We start from the raw sequence: 16,121 nt of genomic DNA, 5'->3' as shown, positions 1-16,121 counted from the left end.
AATGTGAACAAAATGAAACCCCCTGGTTCAAACAGCTGACTGCAAAGGATATTGGGAAATGTATTAACTTACATCCAGATTAGCGCCTCTGTACTGTATTTTAGTGCCTTAGTGCTCACGCACAAACTTGTGCTGAAACCAGTGCTGACAGATTTGGCTTGGTGTGAAAGCATCTAGCGGTAAATATTGTCTTGCAGTTTGGCTATTTTTATCGTGCATGTCTTTTTCTATTCCTTTTGATTATGAGGTCAAAACCATCGCAGAACTTCAGATCACCACAATGCACTGTACAGTATATCACACCCTCCCCCTGGCTTTTTTCTGGAGCTCACAACTATATTTTCAGTAAAATGCACACTAGTTTAAAATGTATAATACTTTTAATTGTTCCGTAATTTAAATTTTATTTCAGTGTTTCTGTAACTTCAATAAAAACTGACAGTATGCATTTGAATTAGACTCCTGATAATAAGAATTACTAATTTTTTGGTGGTCCCTTGAAGTTCGTTTTAAACAAGATTTTACTGTATTTATGATTTTTTTTATTTAGGATAGATAGTTGAAATGTCTGATGCCGTGCTAGTTAAAACTGGAAAATGTATTTATAAATCTTTTAACAAAATGTTACGGGGGGAGGGGTTGGGGTTGGTTTTGATGAAGGGGTCAAAATGGTTTGTTAGCTACCTGTATGTAAATAACTAATTCGTTTTAGAGCAGTTTAACCACTCTTGAAGGTACACTGTAAAATATTTACATTTAAAAAGCAGTAGGAGTGGGGTAGAACATCATTTAACTCAGATTATTGAACAGTTAAAGAAAAATATATATTTCATATGGCATTATTAAAAAATGAATCTGAAAATTATTACATATTCAAGTCAGAAAGACGGTGTATATTTAATTCTCATACAAGCAGAACGGATGTCTTATCTCATGACTTTTCATTTATTTGTTTTTTACATTAAACAAATATGTTTTCTCTTGCACTATCACTTGTGAGCCTGACTGTCTAAAAACATTCTGTTGCCAAAAATCATTCACTCCAAAGAAAACAATGGACACTTGCTTCTTTAAGCACTATGAACAAAGTAACTATTAAAAAAACATTGGTGCAGGAGTAATTTGCTACGAAAGAATATAATTCAACAAGAAAATCTCTATCAATAAACATCATATCTGGGCAAACTTCTATCCAGGTCTGAAAAGTTAATTATATGTTTGTTCTATGATGCACTTAGACATTCAGAGCAATATTCAAGTAGCAGTCACTATTCCACTAAACCCCTATCCATGTTCTTGTTTTTAGTAAGGAATACATGTCTAACAAGGAATTAGTTAAATATATGATCCACATTTTTTAAGTTTCTCAAAAAATATGGAAACGTTTTACAAAAAAAAAATAATAATAATAATACTATTTCTTAGGAATCCATTGAGATAATTGTCTTTTATATACATTTATTTCCGTATTAGTAAGGCACAATCCCACCTTTTAAAAAAAACAGCAATTAAATTTAAAAATAAAATAAAATATTGCCTAGAAGACACCTTTCTGTTTTCAATTCATGCCAAGATAATTAAAAAATGAGGGCATTAGTGTAGTGTTTAAAGCACCTTTTGTTGTGTCTAGTGCTCAGGATAGACACTGTGGCACAATCTTTCCATATTGTCTGAGAAGCATTAGTCTGGCGAAAACTGCAAAGCCGTCTCTACAGTAAGTACTGTATATATGATCATGCTCAAAGACAACAATTCTATAGTGCAGTAACTTGAAGTGTTACAGAACCCCCTGTAGAAACACATTACTTTATTTTGCTGTATTTGTTGTTTTCAACATATTCCTGATACTTTTGATATTTTTTATTCACACATCACACCGAGTAAATGTTGAGCAATGTATTGCCCAGTTGACCTATCATGTGTGATTACAAATTTTAAAAAAAAGAAGTCGACAACATATATAACACTGCACTATGGACAACACGGGACACAGCAATGGTACCGTAATGCATTTCTTGTAAACTTTGCAGGGCATTCTGGAATATAAAATATATGAATGAATAAATCAGTAAAATGCACAGACAATAAAGCTATGAAAACAACAAGTTACAAATTATCATCAAGAATAAGCAGGAGGAAGTGTTCACCTTAGACAATATATGATCCGTATACAGAGCAATGCTAACCTGTTGGTGTGCTGTAGGAGACTGCCACAGCTCCTCCAAGCTCAGCTGGTGGGTAGGAATTTTTTAAGAACACCCCAAAGGTCACAGTGCTAACAGATCCTGGGCCTGCAAAAAAGATGACAAAATAATATTACATAACAAGACTCACACATACACAAATGCTGTTTGTGTCAGTTTACTTTGAATTCATAATAACCTAGACACATCATCTTCAAAGAAAAGATTTGTTTTAGCCATGTTAATCAAACTAATAGTATTAACAGATTTGAAGATGTGATACTGTTTACTAGATTAACTGTGATAAATAACTAGCTTTCAAGACCTCAAAAGTCTTATCTTCAAAAGTCTCTTGTTCCTCCCCCAAGGAATATACCTTATTAGTTCTAGAAGGCTAGTGAATTTATATTGTTGTTAATCTAATAAACAAGACAAAAATATTAAAATCTATTACAGTATAACTATCTTTAAATTGATCTATGATAATGTTTCTACTTAATGGACAGGGATCCACTAAATTACGATGAACCAAAATGCATGAGAAACCCCCAAAGTGTAACCTAATAGGAAGTCTACAGAGAATCTGAAAAAAAGCAAAACCATGTTCTTTAGTGCATACCAAAATATTTCACAGAAGACTGCATACAATCTATCACCTGTACATAGATTATCAACAGAGAAATAGCACAAAGGCACAAACCAATGAAGGCAGTCTGGCCTTATAGGTAGGTTGGCAGGCAGGCAGTATTTTTTTTTTTATTTAAATGCTGACCAAATGGCCATTAAAAAATAACCAAATACCTGCAGTCCAGATAAACAAAAAAACGTTTTATAGCATTTTGCTTCAAAACTGTCACCTGTGTACAGGGCCATAACCACAGTTAACATTCTACCGAGGTCAAACTTAGGTTTCAACCTATAACTGTCAGTATTTATATGACTGCTTGATATTTACTATTCAACCTCCAAATCCATGTTACACAGCAAACCAACAGAGAAAATTAAGGAGTCTTTTGTACTTTACCAGAATTTTTACATGAGCATCAGCACTGATGATACAAAAAAAACAACTGAGGACACAACCTGTGTCGTCATAGCTAGTTAAGGCCATGCCTGTACCTTAATAAATTGAATGTGCTTAAAGAAATGTCTTATCCTGTCAACAAATATATTGGGATAAAAGTTATTAATAAATCTTCAAAAACCAAGTGAATTCAGACAATTAATGATGGCTTAGCCTGTGTCTCTAGATTTTATCATACAGGAAAAAAGGCAATAAATCAGAAATGAGTCTATTTACACATGTTCAGTAGGTTTAGTGGCAAGCTTTCACAACTCCAGCTGCCCTCCCTATTAAAACCAGGCTGATAAGACAAGTATGAATGCCAAAAAATATGCATTTAATTTATTTTTTCAGATTCCCACAGAAGAGGAAGCGTTCCTTTGAGCTGGTAAAGGCCCAAATATGCAATGAAGAAAGATATTCCAAAAGTATTATTTGCAAGGTCTTACAAGACCACAAATAAACTTATTTAACAAACTAAAACGCAAAATGTGAACAATTTTATTCTGGAAGAAAATTACAAATATTTTTTAAAAAGATGAACGGTGCAAAACAGAAGTCCATAACTTCAAACAGTCCGGTCTAAACTCTGTAAACCCCACAGTATGCCTCAAATATGCGATTCTGAAAGAAACACATGTTTTCAAAAACCTATTTTTATTTTAAAACATGTTATCTGTTACCACTCTAGGTTAAATAACATAGTTTTAGACTGCCTTAGACTTCCTGGGTCATTTCACACAGGAAGTGCACCTGGGGTGAAATGACCAAAGTAGTAAAGGAGTAACAAACTTCCTGGAAAGCAAACGGGGAACATTCTTTCAGCTAGTGTAGTACCGGATGTCTGTTTTAAAACACACATTTATTTAAAAACTGCACATTTAAGACGTGTGGCTAACTGAACTGCAAAATGAATAATATTTATGGAATTATTTTGTTAGCTGCAATTGCTTTAAAATGTATAAAGCATTAGTGCACCATTTTTCATATGCATTTACCTATACAAAAGAGTACATTTTTTTTACTAAATTAAATTTACCTTTTTTAAAAACAGAACAAAGTGACAATTTTGCTCTTTAAAAAAAGCATCAGACCCTGTTACTTCAGGTTTTTTCTCATCATCTATCATGCTCAGCGTGAAAATGCAGCCTGTCATTTTCAGAACAAAATGCAAATGGAAAAAATGACCTTTTAAAAGCAACAGGCTGCTAGCTCGTCCTATGCAGATGAAGAAGCAACTTGTGCTACTTGGGTTGCATTGGTGAACGCTGTTATGGTTGGCTCCAATCTGGACAGTACTCTTATCTACCAACTCCTCAGCTTGATGCGTGATGAGATGCTAGACTACTGCACATGCAGGTGTCATGCTTTTGATGAAATATTCTGCCTTATGGACAGTGCACAGCCTAAAGTACTCATTCTAGAATAGATGAAGGAACGTATTGCATTTCTGACTTGGAAACAATAGGTGACTATGTCATCACAATCAGCATACATACTTAAAAGCTTGCCTTTGGGTCAGAAGGTCACAGGATTACCTGGCCATACTCCATCTACCATCACCTCAAGATGGTGCGTCTGTTAACTTGGATATCATGAAATGCACAATCATGTGTTGAGGCACAGTGCTCTGTACCGTAATACCCATTTTCATTGCTCGGTTGGCAGTACACATCTAATTAGACTTGTGAAGATGGGGAAAGGAAGAATCTTTGCTTTAGTATCATAGGCAATTGTATGTCACCCAAACAATTAATAAAGGCACCTGTAATATGCCTGCTGATTTTGTGGCTGAATGTTTATATATGTGATCTTCAATGATGACGTGTTACACTAATCATCCTGTCAGAAGAGGAGTTAAAAGAGGAATTAAATCGCTTAATATTCCAATAAAGAATGAATCCTGCCAGGGCACTTTTTTTCCTCCTCTTTTTCAATGCTAACAAGCCTTTTCAAGCTTTTACTATATTCTTCCATAGTTTAGCTTTCTGCGAATTGTACTCAATAATCTTGTTAATGGTCAAATTTGTTTAGATTCCCTAAAAATATCCTTAGTTATAAAACACTAGAAATTAAAAAAAAGAAACTAATGGCCCAATTACTGACATACTGGATATAGAGAAGCATGGAATTTACAAAATAACATAAATCTTTCCTATTTAAGTTTTCACCATCTCTCCAAGATATTTAATAATTTCTAATTATTACTAACCCACCTGAAGTGCATGGGGCTAAAACTGAAAGTGCCATTAAACGCATCTCTGGCACTGATTTTCACTCAAAGTGGCCATACAATGTTTTAATGTTTATTTGACCTTCCGACAGCGGCAATAATTTAGCTCACATGGAATGCGGAAAGGGGTGCAAATGCACCCCACACACAAATGCGGCTAACTTAAAATTTAAAGCAAAATAACAACACAATTGTTTTATATTTAATCAGTTTTATATTGAATAAATGTTTTATTGAAGTGTGAAACCGTTTTTAAAAATGGCATCAACAGTAATTGCCACAAACACAAATATGAACTACAAAAGTAAGTATTATAAAAAGATTCAGTATCATCAGCCAATCAGCTTCCAGACATAGTTGGCATTAATACACAGTAGATGACCGCTAGAATGTCACAGCATCACCAGTGAAACACATTTTAAATCAATCTGCACAAATACCAGCTTTTTCATTTTGACTTGCTGTATTTTTAAACTTAGTTCACATCTATTGGACAGCAAATACTAAACAAAGACACAACTGGTCCACATGTATTTTATTATCCATCAAAACCAGCCAATCAATACTTTGCACCAACGAAAGCAACCAATCCTGTACCCGCAATGGCCGATTACAGCCTGTCAGCTCGACAGCATCCTTCAACAACAACAAACCGAGACATGGACAGTTCAGTAATATTGCTCCATTCAGATACATGGCACTGTCCAGATAAACTATAAGTAGCTCTGGCAAGTAAAAATGTTATTTGTTTAATAAAGTAATTATATGTGTGATCCTGGCTTTATGAACATTTTTGGGACTACTTTCCTAAAAACCTCTCTCAGTGGAAGGGTATCCAACGACTCATTACAAGTTCAAGGTAAATGTAGGTTTTAAAGTGTTTTTTGTTTGTTTGTTTTTTAAAGAAAATCATGAGGAAAACAGTTTTCTAATAGCGATAGTGCCCTCTCAATTAAGGCTTTACCATGTGGTAGTTGACCTTGACTCTCCTTATATTCAGTTGTGGTCAACTACCACACGGTACAGCCTTCATCGATGGGCACTACCGCTTAATTATATTGTACTTGCAAACTTAACATGTACAAAATTAGTAGAAAAACAGTTTCCCAACACATACCTGTGCTACAATATAAAGTCACATTGCACATAAAAAAGCAGCTTATGTCTTTTTGTCGAAAACAAAAACAGTGTACAAAGAGAACTTACACACATAACAGAAAAAGTTAGTTAAGACACATCCCTCAGAAAATTGAAAAAGAGAATGCCAATCCAAATAGCGAAATAGTGTCATTATCAAAGTTTCAAAGTCCTGTTAAGGGGGCACATTTATTCCAAATTACCTGTCGTCTCCCTCAGGCATCAATTCTACAAGTCAATAGGGGCTGCGCAATTGTGGTAGCCCAGTATATGAAAGACTTCTTCATCAATTTCCAGAATAATAACTACTGTCAAGAATGCAGTAATCAAATACAATGCAGGAAACAATTGTATTACACACATATACGCTCATTCTAAAATAGAAAATTGACATGCAACTAAAAAAATTAATCTGTAGTGCTAAATCAATAATTTTAGAAGCAGTACATGTTTTCAACATCAAACCCAGCTCCCCCGCTATACTCAGCACTCTACTCTGCAAGTAAACTGGAGCTGCGTGTGGTAGCCAAGAGTATATGAAAGACACACCTTTTTTGCTCACTGAAGACAGAAAAAATTATAAAATCATATTTTTTCAATACTGTACTGTATCAGGTAATAGGGATGATACTGTAAATAATGCAGTTATCAAATGCTGTAAACTAATGTATTATACATACGTAGACACAGTTTCATGAAAAATTACCATTAGCTAAACAAATATTTACAAATAAATCGATAATTTTACAAGCGATACACAGTTTCTACATCTCCCTCAGCTCTCACTGCCAGTAAGCAGGAGCTGGTATTGTGGTATGAGAAAAATGTATATTTTTTGTAATCCTTGGAAGGCAGAAGGGGATGCAAATGCACCCCAAAAATGTACCGTGTGCACTTTGAAGGAGGATTCCTCCCATTTCCCAAGTCAGACAAGGACGTTCTTGGTATCAAAATAAAGGTAAGCGATTAGTTTAAAATCACATGCAAGGATGTCCCACAATCTTCTAACAGTTATGATATAAGTTCATTTTAAACATGCTGTGGTGCATTTGCACCCCTTGCTGCTGATGAAGGGTTAATAATGCTTTTTATCGTTATGAAGTCCTAATGTGTCATTTTAATTTTTGCTGCGCAGTTATGTTGGTCAACGGCTTATTTTTCCACCTGAGATTGCCACCACTAACCTTCAACCAGATATTGTCTTGTGGTCTGGATCAGCACGCTTTGTTCACCTGGCAAAGTTAACGGTGCCATGGGAGGATGCTGTAATGAGACGTATGAGAGGAAGAAACTGTGGTATGCTCAACTAGCCGCTGAAGTGGCACAGCGAGGATGGAGAGTCCGAGTTTACCCAGTGGAGGTGGATTGTCGAGGATTTGTGGCCCACTCTACAACCCGGTTTCTCAGAGACGTCGGATTCAGTGGCCAAGAGTTGTGTCGCACAGAGAGGAGCAGCAACTGGCTGTGGTTGAGATGGAAAGATTCTGGTTGGGGATCTCAAGTACAATAGAAAGAAACGCTGATGTACGGATAAGTAAGCTGGGCTGAGTTGAGTGGGGGACGGAGGGGGGTGATGCTGGGACGCCAGAATCACCGTCAAGCCCTCTTGAGGTGTCGTGGGCTAGTCGCCGAAACACAGAGGATGGAAGGAGACTAACTGCTGAGTATAGATGAGGCAAATTTATTTATTAAAATTTTTTTTTTAAAAATACAATTAAGAAGATCCAAGTAACCGAGCAAACCTTGTTGTTGTGAAGTTACAGTTTTAGTAATTGCAAACTGACAAAATTGGGCAGGTGTTTTAGCATAAAATGTTCAATATGTACTTACTGAGCATGCATTAAATTGCAAATACATGCAAGTTGCACCAAATGGCACAACCAGTACCAATGGCATCTCTGCACAGTGTTACACCTAGAATTCCCACATGTAGTTTATTAAAGGAAAGTGTTAAACAAACAAAGAAAAGCAAGTACTGTTGTTTTGAAAGTAATTATTCCCTAAGTAAGGTAGTTCAAAATACAATAACATGTCAGAAGCACTGGTTTACTATATAAAAAAAAGATACTTCAATCTGAAGCAAATGCAAAGACATTTTTATTTTTTGCTGAATAAAACAATTTCAACAGTGTATATTTAACAGTATACACTTAGTTGCAGGAAGGACCAGTCAAGAGTTGTTTCTTGTTTTATACCAATAAAATGGTCTTATTCCGCTAAGAAATGGTGTCTTTGCCTTTGTGCTTGCTGCTAAATATGGTCCATTGAGTTAGAGGGCAAAGTTTACCCATAATAAAATAACTTAAAACAATAATGTAACTGCAGCTACTGCAACCAAGCCATTTCTTGCTTGGGGCAAGTTTTGCACTTGCTTCGGATCAGGTACATTATTTTATATCTTTAACAAGGGCTGACAGCCTGCAGAACGACAGGAAGAGTAATAAGCAAACATATTTTAATTATCTTACGATTTCAGGTACGTGCCTTTAAAGTAAGATTACACTGGCTGCGAAAGAAGGACTGCGACTATTGTCATTTTTTATACACAATAAGCTTACTTGAGTTGATACATTTTAAATGATGCAAGGAAATTCTTATGATGCAAGGTTTGACTGAACGAGTAATACAAAACATGTTTCAATATGAAAGCTGAAAATTAATTTCAACATGATTTTAATAATAAAAAAAAACATTCTAGTCTACTTCACTTAAGTAAAAACTGGGTTCTGTTAAACACCACTGCTTCATTACTAGTGCTTCATAACAGTAACAACATTTTATTTAGGGTTGGTATTGAACTTAAACCCGTTCATGGCCCTGCAGCAACATGAACCTACTAACTTCCATATTTAAAAAATAAATAAATAACCGCCTGGTTCTCTCATCTTTTGTTCAATGCGTATAATTTAATGAATAGAGAATAAAGACAAACTAAACTAACTACTACCTACGCTGCTCAGGTTTGCTGTTGTAGTGCGGAGTATGGGCCAAACCAGTGTTTGTGTAGTGTGCGTTTTATTGTATTTTTATCAATGTCAGACTTCTAGCATCCTCTGAATTACTTAACTTTTTAAACAGAATAATAGTGTGTATACACAGTGCAAAAAAAGTAATTTATAGTTTGCCTCTCCCTTGTGCCCTATCGTCTCAATCAAATTACAGTTCAACAGGAGAAAAAAAAAAAATCTAAAAAAGCCACCAAAATCAAGTACGTGCAAAAACATTTTACAGTTTTCCACAATAAAAAAATATATATATCCCCCCCCCTCCCCGATTTTTTGGCATTTCTACACGAATCATAGCCATGGACCTTGGAAGAGGCCATTTTGATGGAATTCTGTCTGCAGGTGGAAAACTTTCACCCATACATTACGAATACTCGTTTATACTCGGACTCAGGCACACCCCTAGTCTACATAACTAATCGCAGGGCTCTAAGCTAACAATCTGGAATTTTGTCCTAGGCCCGTGCATTCATACCATGCACAAAGCTGTTACAGTTAATTATCTCTTGCATTCCAAGAATGTGCGGTTGTTCTGTGCAAGCTTTTACTTAAAATGTTAAAATAATCTCATATCGAGGGTGGGGCTGGGGGGGTTGGGCTGTATTGGCCACGAACAATATGGCTGTGAAATAAACAAATAAAGAGATTTTTAATTTTTTTTAAAATTTTATTCCAGTACTACAGATGGAATATACTTAACACAAGAATTGCATACACATATGGATTGCATACACATACAGTCAACTCTCAATTATCCGTGGGCGGATTATCCAGGTTGCAGATTAACCGTATTTGCAAAAAAGGAAGAAAAATACAGGTGTACTGTATAGTACGCATTCTTTTACGCATGCACAGGTTCAATTATTAGGTAAGTGACTCAGTGCCATTGTGACTGCAAACAAGTCTGCAAGTAAACGTAAAACGCATGGTTTTAACAATTCAAGAAAAACTTGAAATAGTTGAGAAGCTGGAAAAAGGCAGTACTGTAAAAATACATTTTCAGCAGAATATGGAATTGGTAAACAGAGGGGTTTGTAATTTTAAAAAAAGAAAGAAGAGTTGATTTCATTCGCAAGTATCTCTGATTCTTTAAGCGGTTTGTCCTAGAGGAAATCAATGAAAAAATCAAGAATGTCCAACTACTTTAAGAAACTATAAAGTACAGTATACTTCTGGGCTCAAAATTAACGCCAGCCATTCGGCAAACACTGTGAGTGCCCTTGTCAATTGCTGTAATGCACCTCAAAATGTATGTCTATTCACAGCCTTTATGGCCGCAGTGCCCTTTCAGCTACAGCAACTAGAGACGCAGGCATTAGATCCAAACAATGACATGATTATGTGATTTGTGTGGCTGTTGCATCAGCGGGGGGGAAAAACAACAACAAACAAACAAACAAACAAACAAAGAAACAAGATACTTTCAAGCACATGCATTTCTACCAAGCGTAATATAGCACCATCTCAGATGAGTCCAGAAAAGAAAGTAGAAAGCCTTGCTCAATCTGCAAAGAAATGTGCAAAAAATCATTTTTTCAGGTCAGTAGTTCAGAAATGTTTACGATACTTACAAGTGGTTTTCTTTCAGGTTTTAAAAAAAATGATTCACTGTAACTAATTTGAATATGCTTCAATTGCCGTTATCCCCTTATTTTTATAACAATAACACCAAACTGGTTTTTAAAGTTGCCACTAAACTGAAAGAAATGATTCAGTTAATTAAGTGTTAAACCTTTGAGATATTGACATTGTTGCTTGATTGCCCCAAAGCAGCATGATGATACAACATTCCAACAGTAAAATGCATCTTAAATATTCATTATGTATTTTATAATCGGAGCTCAGATATAGAACATACAGAAAAACAACTAGAGAGTAAATATTAGTTGACTGCAGCACATACAGCTCCTGCATTCTGTTTCCTAGCAGCCAGCTGGCAGTGTAAGCAAGCTTCACACACAAAATATTATTAAACTGAGGTGAGGAAGAGTTTCCATTGAAAGAACACTGGGTAACCTGTACAGTATTTGCTAATTATTTGCAGATTTAAGCTTCAGAAACTTTGTAGCTTTATCCATGCATGCAGTTTATATTAAACTGAGAAGAATATATGCTGTTAAAACTGAACAAAAACTGTCCCATGGATAAGCGATAAAAGCCAAAGCCTGGCTTCAGCACAGGGAGCTGTGTCCTCGCAGGCTTGAATCTACAGCTCTTGCCAAAGTTTGGCATCACCTTATAGAATGAACTAATTTTGCATCATAAAGTGGAATGAAACCTGCTGAATAATGTTACGTTAACATATTGAATTAAATAATGCTTTGTAGTTTTCCATAGTACTTAACGAAGAACCGACAATTGGAAAATGTGACATTTCAAAATCTAACATGAAATAATGTACTACTAATGGTTTCTGGCAGACTCTTGTAATTTCATTTTGTAGTTTCTTTGATTCCATGATGTTAAATAAAAGATCAAAATTAAGTAATCTGAACAAACTTCAATACATAAGCATAGCATAGTTTGAACAGGGTTGATTACTTATTTCAAAAATATAATTCCTGACAATGAATACATACAAAGAAAAATGACATTAATTCTAAACAGTAGATGGCGCTAATAACTGTACTCTGGCTTCCATACCTAAGTAACCTGAGCAACAAGCTTCGTCAACGCGTTTCTTAGTGTACAGTTGTGAGTTTGTGTTTGGTGGTTTCAATGGCTGCCTTTGTGGTGCGAGTTACAAAAGATGGGGGAGAGCCTTCTGTGCCTGAAAACTCGTAACATTAAACGAAAGATGGGAGCTGGAATTTGCCTTTATTTTTGATTCCACATGTCTGTGGGAGACTATATTTTCAGTACTGACCGACCTACAGTCGAAAAAGCATGGAAAGCTTTCTGATCAAATTCTCAAGGTTCAGCTTTGTTGTTCTGTAACATCTTTTGAGCCTGAGCTGGAAAAACGGTCAAAACCAAAGCATGTAAAAGTTCACACTAAACTTTAGGCAATTGTGCTTTTTTATGCCACCGTGTTTAGTTTTTGCAGAAAACAAAAACAGGACACATTTGTCTACTTCACTAACTGAATGGCCAAAAGAAATAGATTCTGTTCATGATTAAAAAAATAAATAAATAAATAAATAAAAAACTTTAATTTTAAAAGTTTTTATGTTTTCGTAAACAGCAGCTGAAAATAATAGTTTAATATCTGTATTTTGTTGATACAAATGTATAAAACTGCACAAGTGTAAAAAATAAAAACAGATGTTCAACATAAATGTTGGTACAATTATACTAATTTCCAAAAACCACACAATCTTGCAACAATAAAGTAACTATTACAAACCGAGGTCAACATTTAAAGTTATGCCACATGCCTCGCTTTTGAAGACCAATGCAATACAATATGTTTATTCAAGTGCAGAGACTGGGGCACTTTACATCATAAATAATAAAATCACCACTGATGAGTTAATTGCCGCCGTTAACAATGCCTTATCCCAATTTATTATTATTAACAGATTCATTCTCATATATATATATATATATATATATATAGACACAAACACACACACACAGAGTAAATACAGTACCAGTGTTGTTCAAACTATAAACAACAGTATCTGAACTGAAGAAAAGCTGCACTGGCACTTTATAACACAGACATCTTATTCAGCATTTATTTTATAACTAAATAAACATTAGGCCTATTATGTGGTTATCTTTTCTAATGTATTTACTTTTTTGCTGCGAGAGGAGCTGCGGCTTTCTCCGGGAGACGAGACGCTTCAGGTTCGCTTCAGCTCTGCTCCGGCAGCCAAACCTGGGGCGAGCCCATTCCCTCTTCCCCTCTCCCGACCCGCTCTCCTTCTCGCACTTGGTTTGCTTGTCTACCGCTTCGAACTGAACTCCAGACCGCCATTTAGCCAGGCTATTTATAGTTTAAAAACTGCTAATTAAAATGATCCATGAGTGGGAAAGTTAAGTTTTTTCTGTTTTTTTGTAAAAAATATAGCGTTGATTACATGGTGCTTTATGCATGGTTAATTCATAGAAAGTTGCATTTTTGCTTCACTATATGTGCATTATAGAGAGGGAGTTATTTTATCTTGTATTTTAGTCAGATGTGTGTTGTTATGTGTCCCACGGTGCCCCCCACCCCCTCCCCAGTTTATAACGCTGTTCTCGGTTACAATGCACATATTGTGTCCTGCCCCCCCTCCCCCCCGTTTATAACGCTGTTCGGTTACAACGCTCATATTGTGTCCCAAAAAAACCTGGTGGTCTGCGAAAACCCGGTGGTCTGGTGAGTCTAGTTTTGCCCGGGCCAATCTAGTTTCACCAAATCTTCTGGGTGAATCCCGAAGTTACCACTTTTTTCGGCACTCACCCGTGTCCAATCGGGCGAATCTAGATTGGCCCAGAACTTGATAAATACGACTGGACAAAACACGTTTTTTCAACAGTTTTCACTGAATTTGCATTTCTACACTCTCCCCTGCCAGCTTCCAAGTGCGTGTCGGGGTACCTGCCTCGCCTCCACTTCTGACAACAATGTAGCGACTTAACACCCTTATAACTGTCTTGCAAACCATGAGTACTGAGCACTAATCAAAGTGAATATCGTACCATGCACTTACTGGTAAAAGCAGTGGCGTGTGGGCTTTATAGTTTTTAGATTCCTGCTAGCAATAGAAATAATGACATAATGGACTACTACCTCAGGTACACACAGTGGTAAAAAAGTATCTGGAAAACCCTGGTTTTGTTTTTATTTTAATTTCTAACAAGTTACTGAGGTCGTGAAATCATTGGTTGCACACGTGCACCTAAATCAAAACTGATTGTCGCACCAACAACTTTTTTTTAGTCGTATATGCCGTAGAGCCCTGTAAACACATATCAATAAACTGGCTTATTTACACCTGTGCCGATCGACACTGCACATTATTTCCAATTAGACCAATTAAAGAGATCTGTACACCTAATCACCTGGGGATTTAACCAACATCAAGCCCAATGTATCAGTCCAAGCCATACTTCACTGTATGAAGACTTTGATTTAAAGCTAGCTTATTTTTATTACTTCTACATTCCTAAAGACAGCTAAAGTTTTAGCTAGAGATCCAAAAACTGTAACAATTTAAGTTAAACATACTGTAATTGATGCTGCAATTACATAATAATGTTAGCTTCTGCCTGGATAAATATCTGGCCCTTATTTCAGAAGGCATTTAATTTGAATCGTTAAACAATTACAAAAAAAGGTCATTGCTTTTATAGGAGAACAATACTGATATGTAATATGCTAACATGTAGTCAGTTTACAAAGGTAAAGTATGTGAACTTTCACTCATTATTAATCAAAATCAACTACAAACTGAGATGCTCAGTAAGTGCTGTAAGCGATGCGGCCTACAGCACTTTCTCTGTGCTGCATCAACTCAATTGACATGATGACACATATTTTCAATAGACAGTACATTAGGCATGAAAACAAGCTTTTAACCTTTAGACTCATCTACATTTATAAACAGTGGGTGATACAGTTTTACACTGAAACCCGGACTAAAGGTCAACACCATTAGTAACAGCAAAATAAAGAATGAAAGGCAACTTCTTTAAGGGCTTTCCACACAGTGAAAGACATGTGGTACTTCCTTTAACCTTTTATGCAGTTTAAACCTTTCACTTCAGATACAGACACTACAGTACTTTTGTGGTGTATTCACACGAGAAAACAATATCTGGCATGCTTTTCAGCCAGTGTCATGCTTTGACCCTTAAGAAATGATAACGGACTACTAACTAATCAACTAAACATAGGCCAATTAATCACATTACTTGCTCATTTACTGTATTTGAAGACTTTCTTTTGCTTCTTGCAAAACACAGTTTTCTCAATCTGTGTTATTTCTACATATACTAATTATGCACATGCATGTTTTCAGTTGTATTTGAAGGCTTTTATGAAGAAATTTGAAGGGATTTGTCAATTATTACCTGTGTGATATTATGTTAGGAAACAAGGTGCTGATTGCACATCTACAGACGACCTACAACCTTTTTGAATCTAGCATTGAACCAGATATCACTTTTTAAAAGAAAATACATGTTTGCTATCACATGCTTCTTTCAAAACTACACCAATGAAATCTACACAGAGAATGAAAGTATACGGCATATAAGATTGAAGGATTTGTTTTTTAGCTCTGTTATTCCGTCTTTTAGGTCCAGACATGTGTAAATTTAAAAATAAACACTAATAATATATTTTTATTATCTGGACCATCTTAGTGGATTTTCAGGCAAGTGATTCTCCTTGTCCCCAGCTAACATAATTGGAAAACCTAACACTGCTAAGAAAGCCAGTGTTTTACTGCCCTTAACAAGGTAGGAAATTAATCTACATCTGATCAGCTTCAAAGGTACTGCTAAAATCAAAGTATTTCATTAACTGGAGTTTTTTCTGGTATAACTCCTAGATCAGAGTCTTTAAA

At 35.7% G+C, this 16,121-nt stretch overlaps 1 protein-coding gene across 3 annotated transcripts in view; it reads right to left on the bottom strand.

Annotated features, from left to right (window-relative positions):
• Nucleotides 1-16,121, bottom strand: part of bbs9 (Bardet-Biedl syndrome 9) — a 275,781-nt gene that overhangs the window by 195,687 nt on the left and 63,973 nt on the right. For all 3 annotated transcript variants that reach the window (XM_059022878.1, XM_059022879.1, XM_033998802.3), the window contains exon 14: nt 2,187-2,291. In XM_059022878.1, the coding sequence (XP_058878861.1) occupies nt 2,187-2,291 (105 nt within the window). The remainder of the gene's footprint in view (nt 1-2,186; nt 2,292-16,121) is intronic.

This window comes from Acipenser ruthenus, chromosome 4, assembly GCF_902713425.1.
Source record: "Acipenser ruthenus chromosome 4, fAciRut3.2 maternal haplotype, whole genome shotgun sequence".
NCBI lineage: Eukaryota > Metazoa > Chordata > Actinopteri > Acipenseriformes > Acipenseridae > Acipenser > Acipenser ruthenus.
Note: the sequence above shows the minus strand (reverse complement) of the source record. Positions and strands in the feature narration are given on the sequence as shown.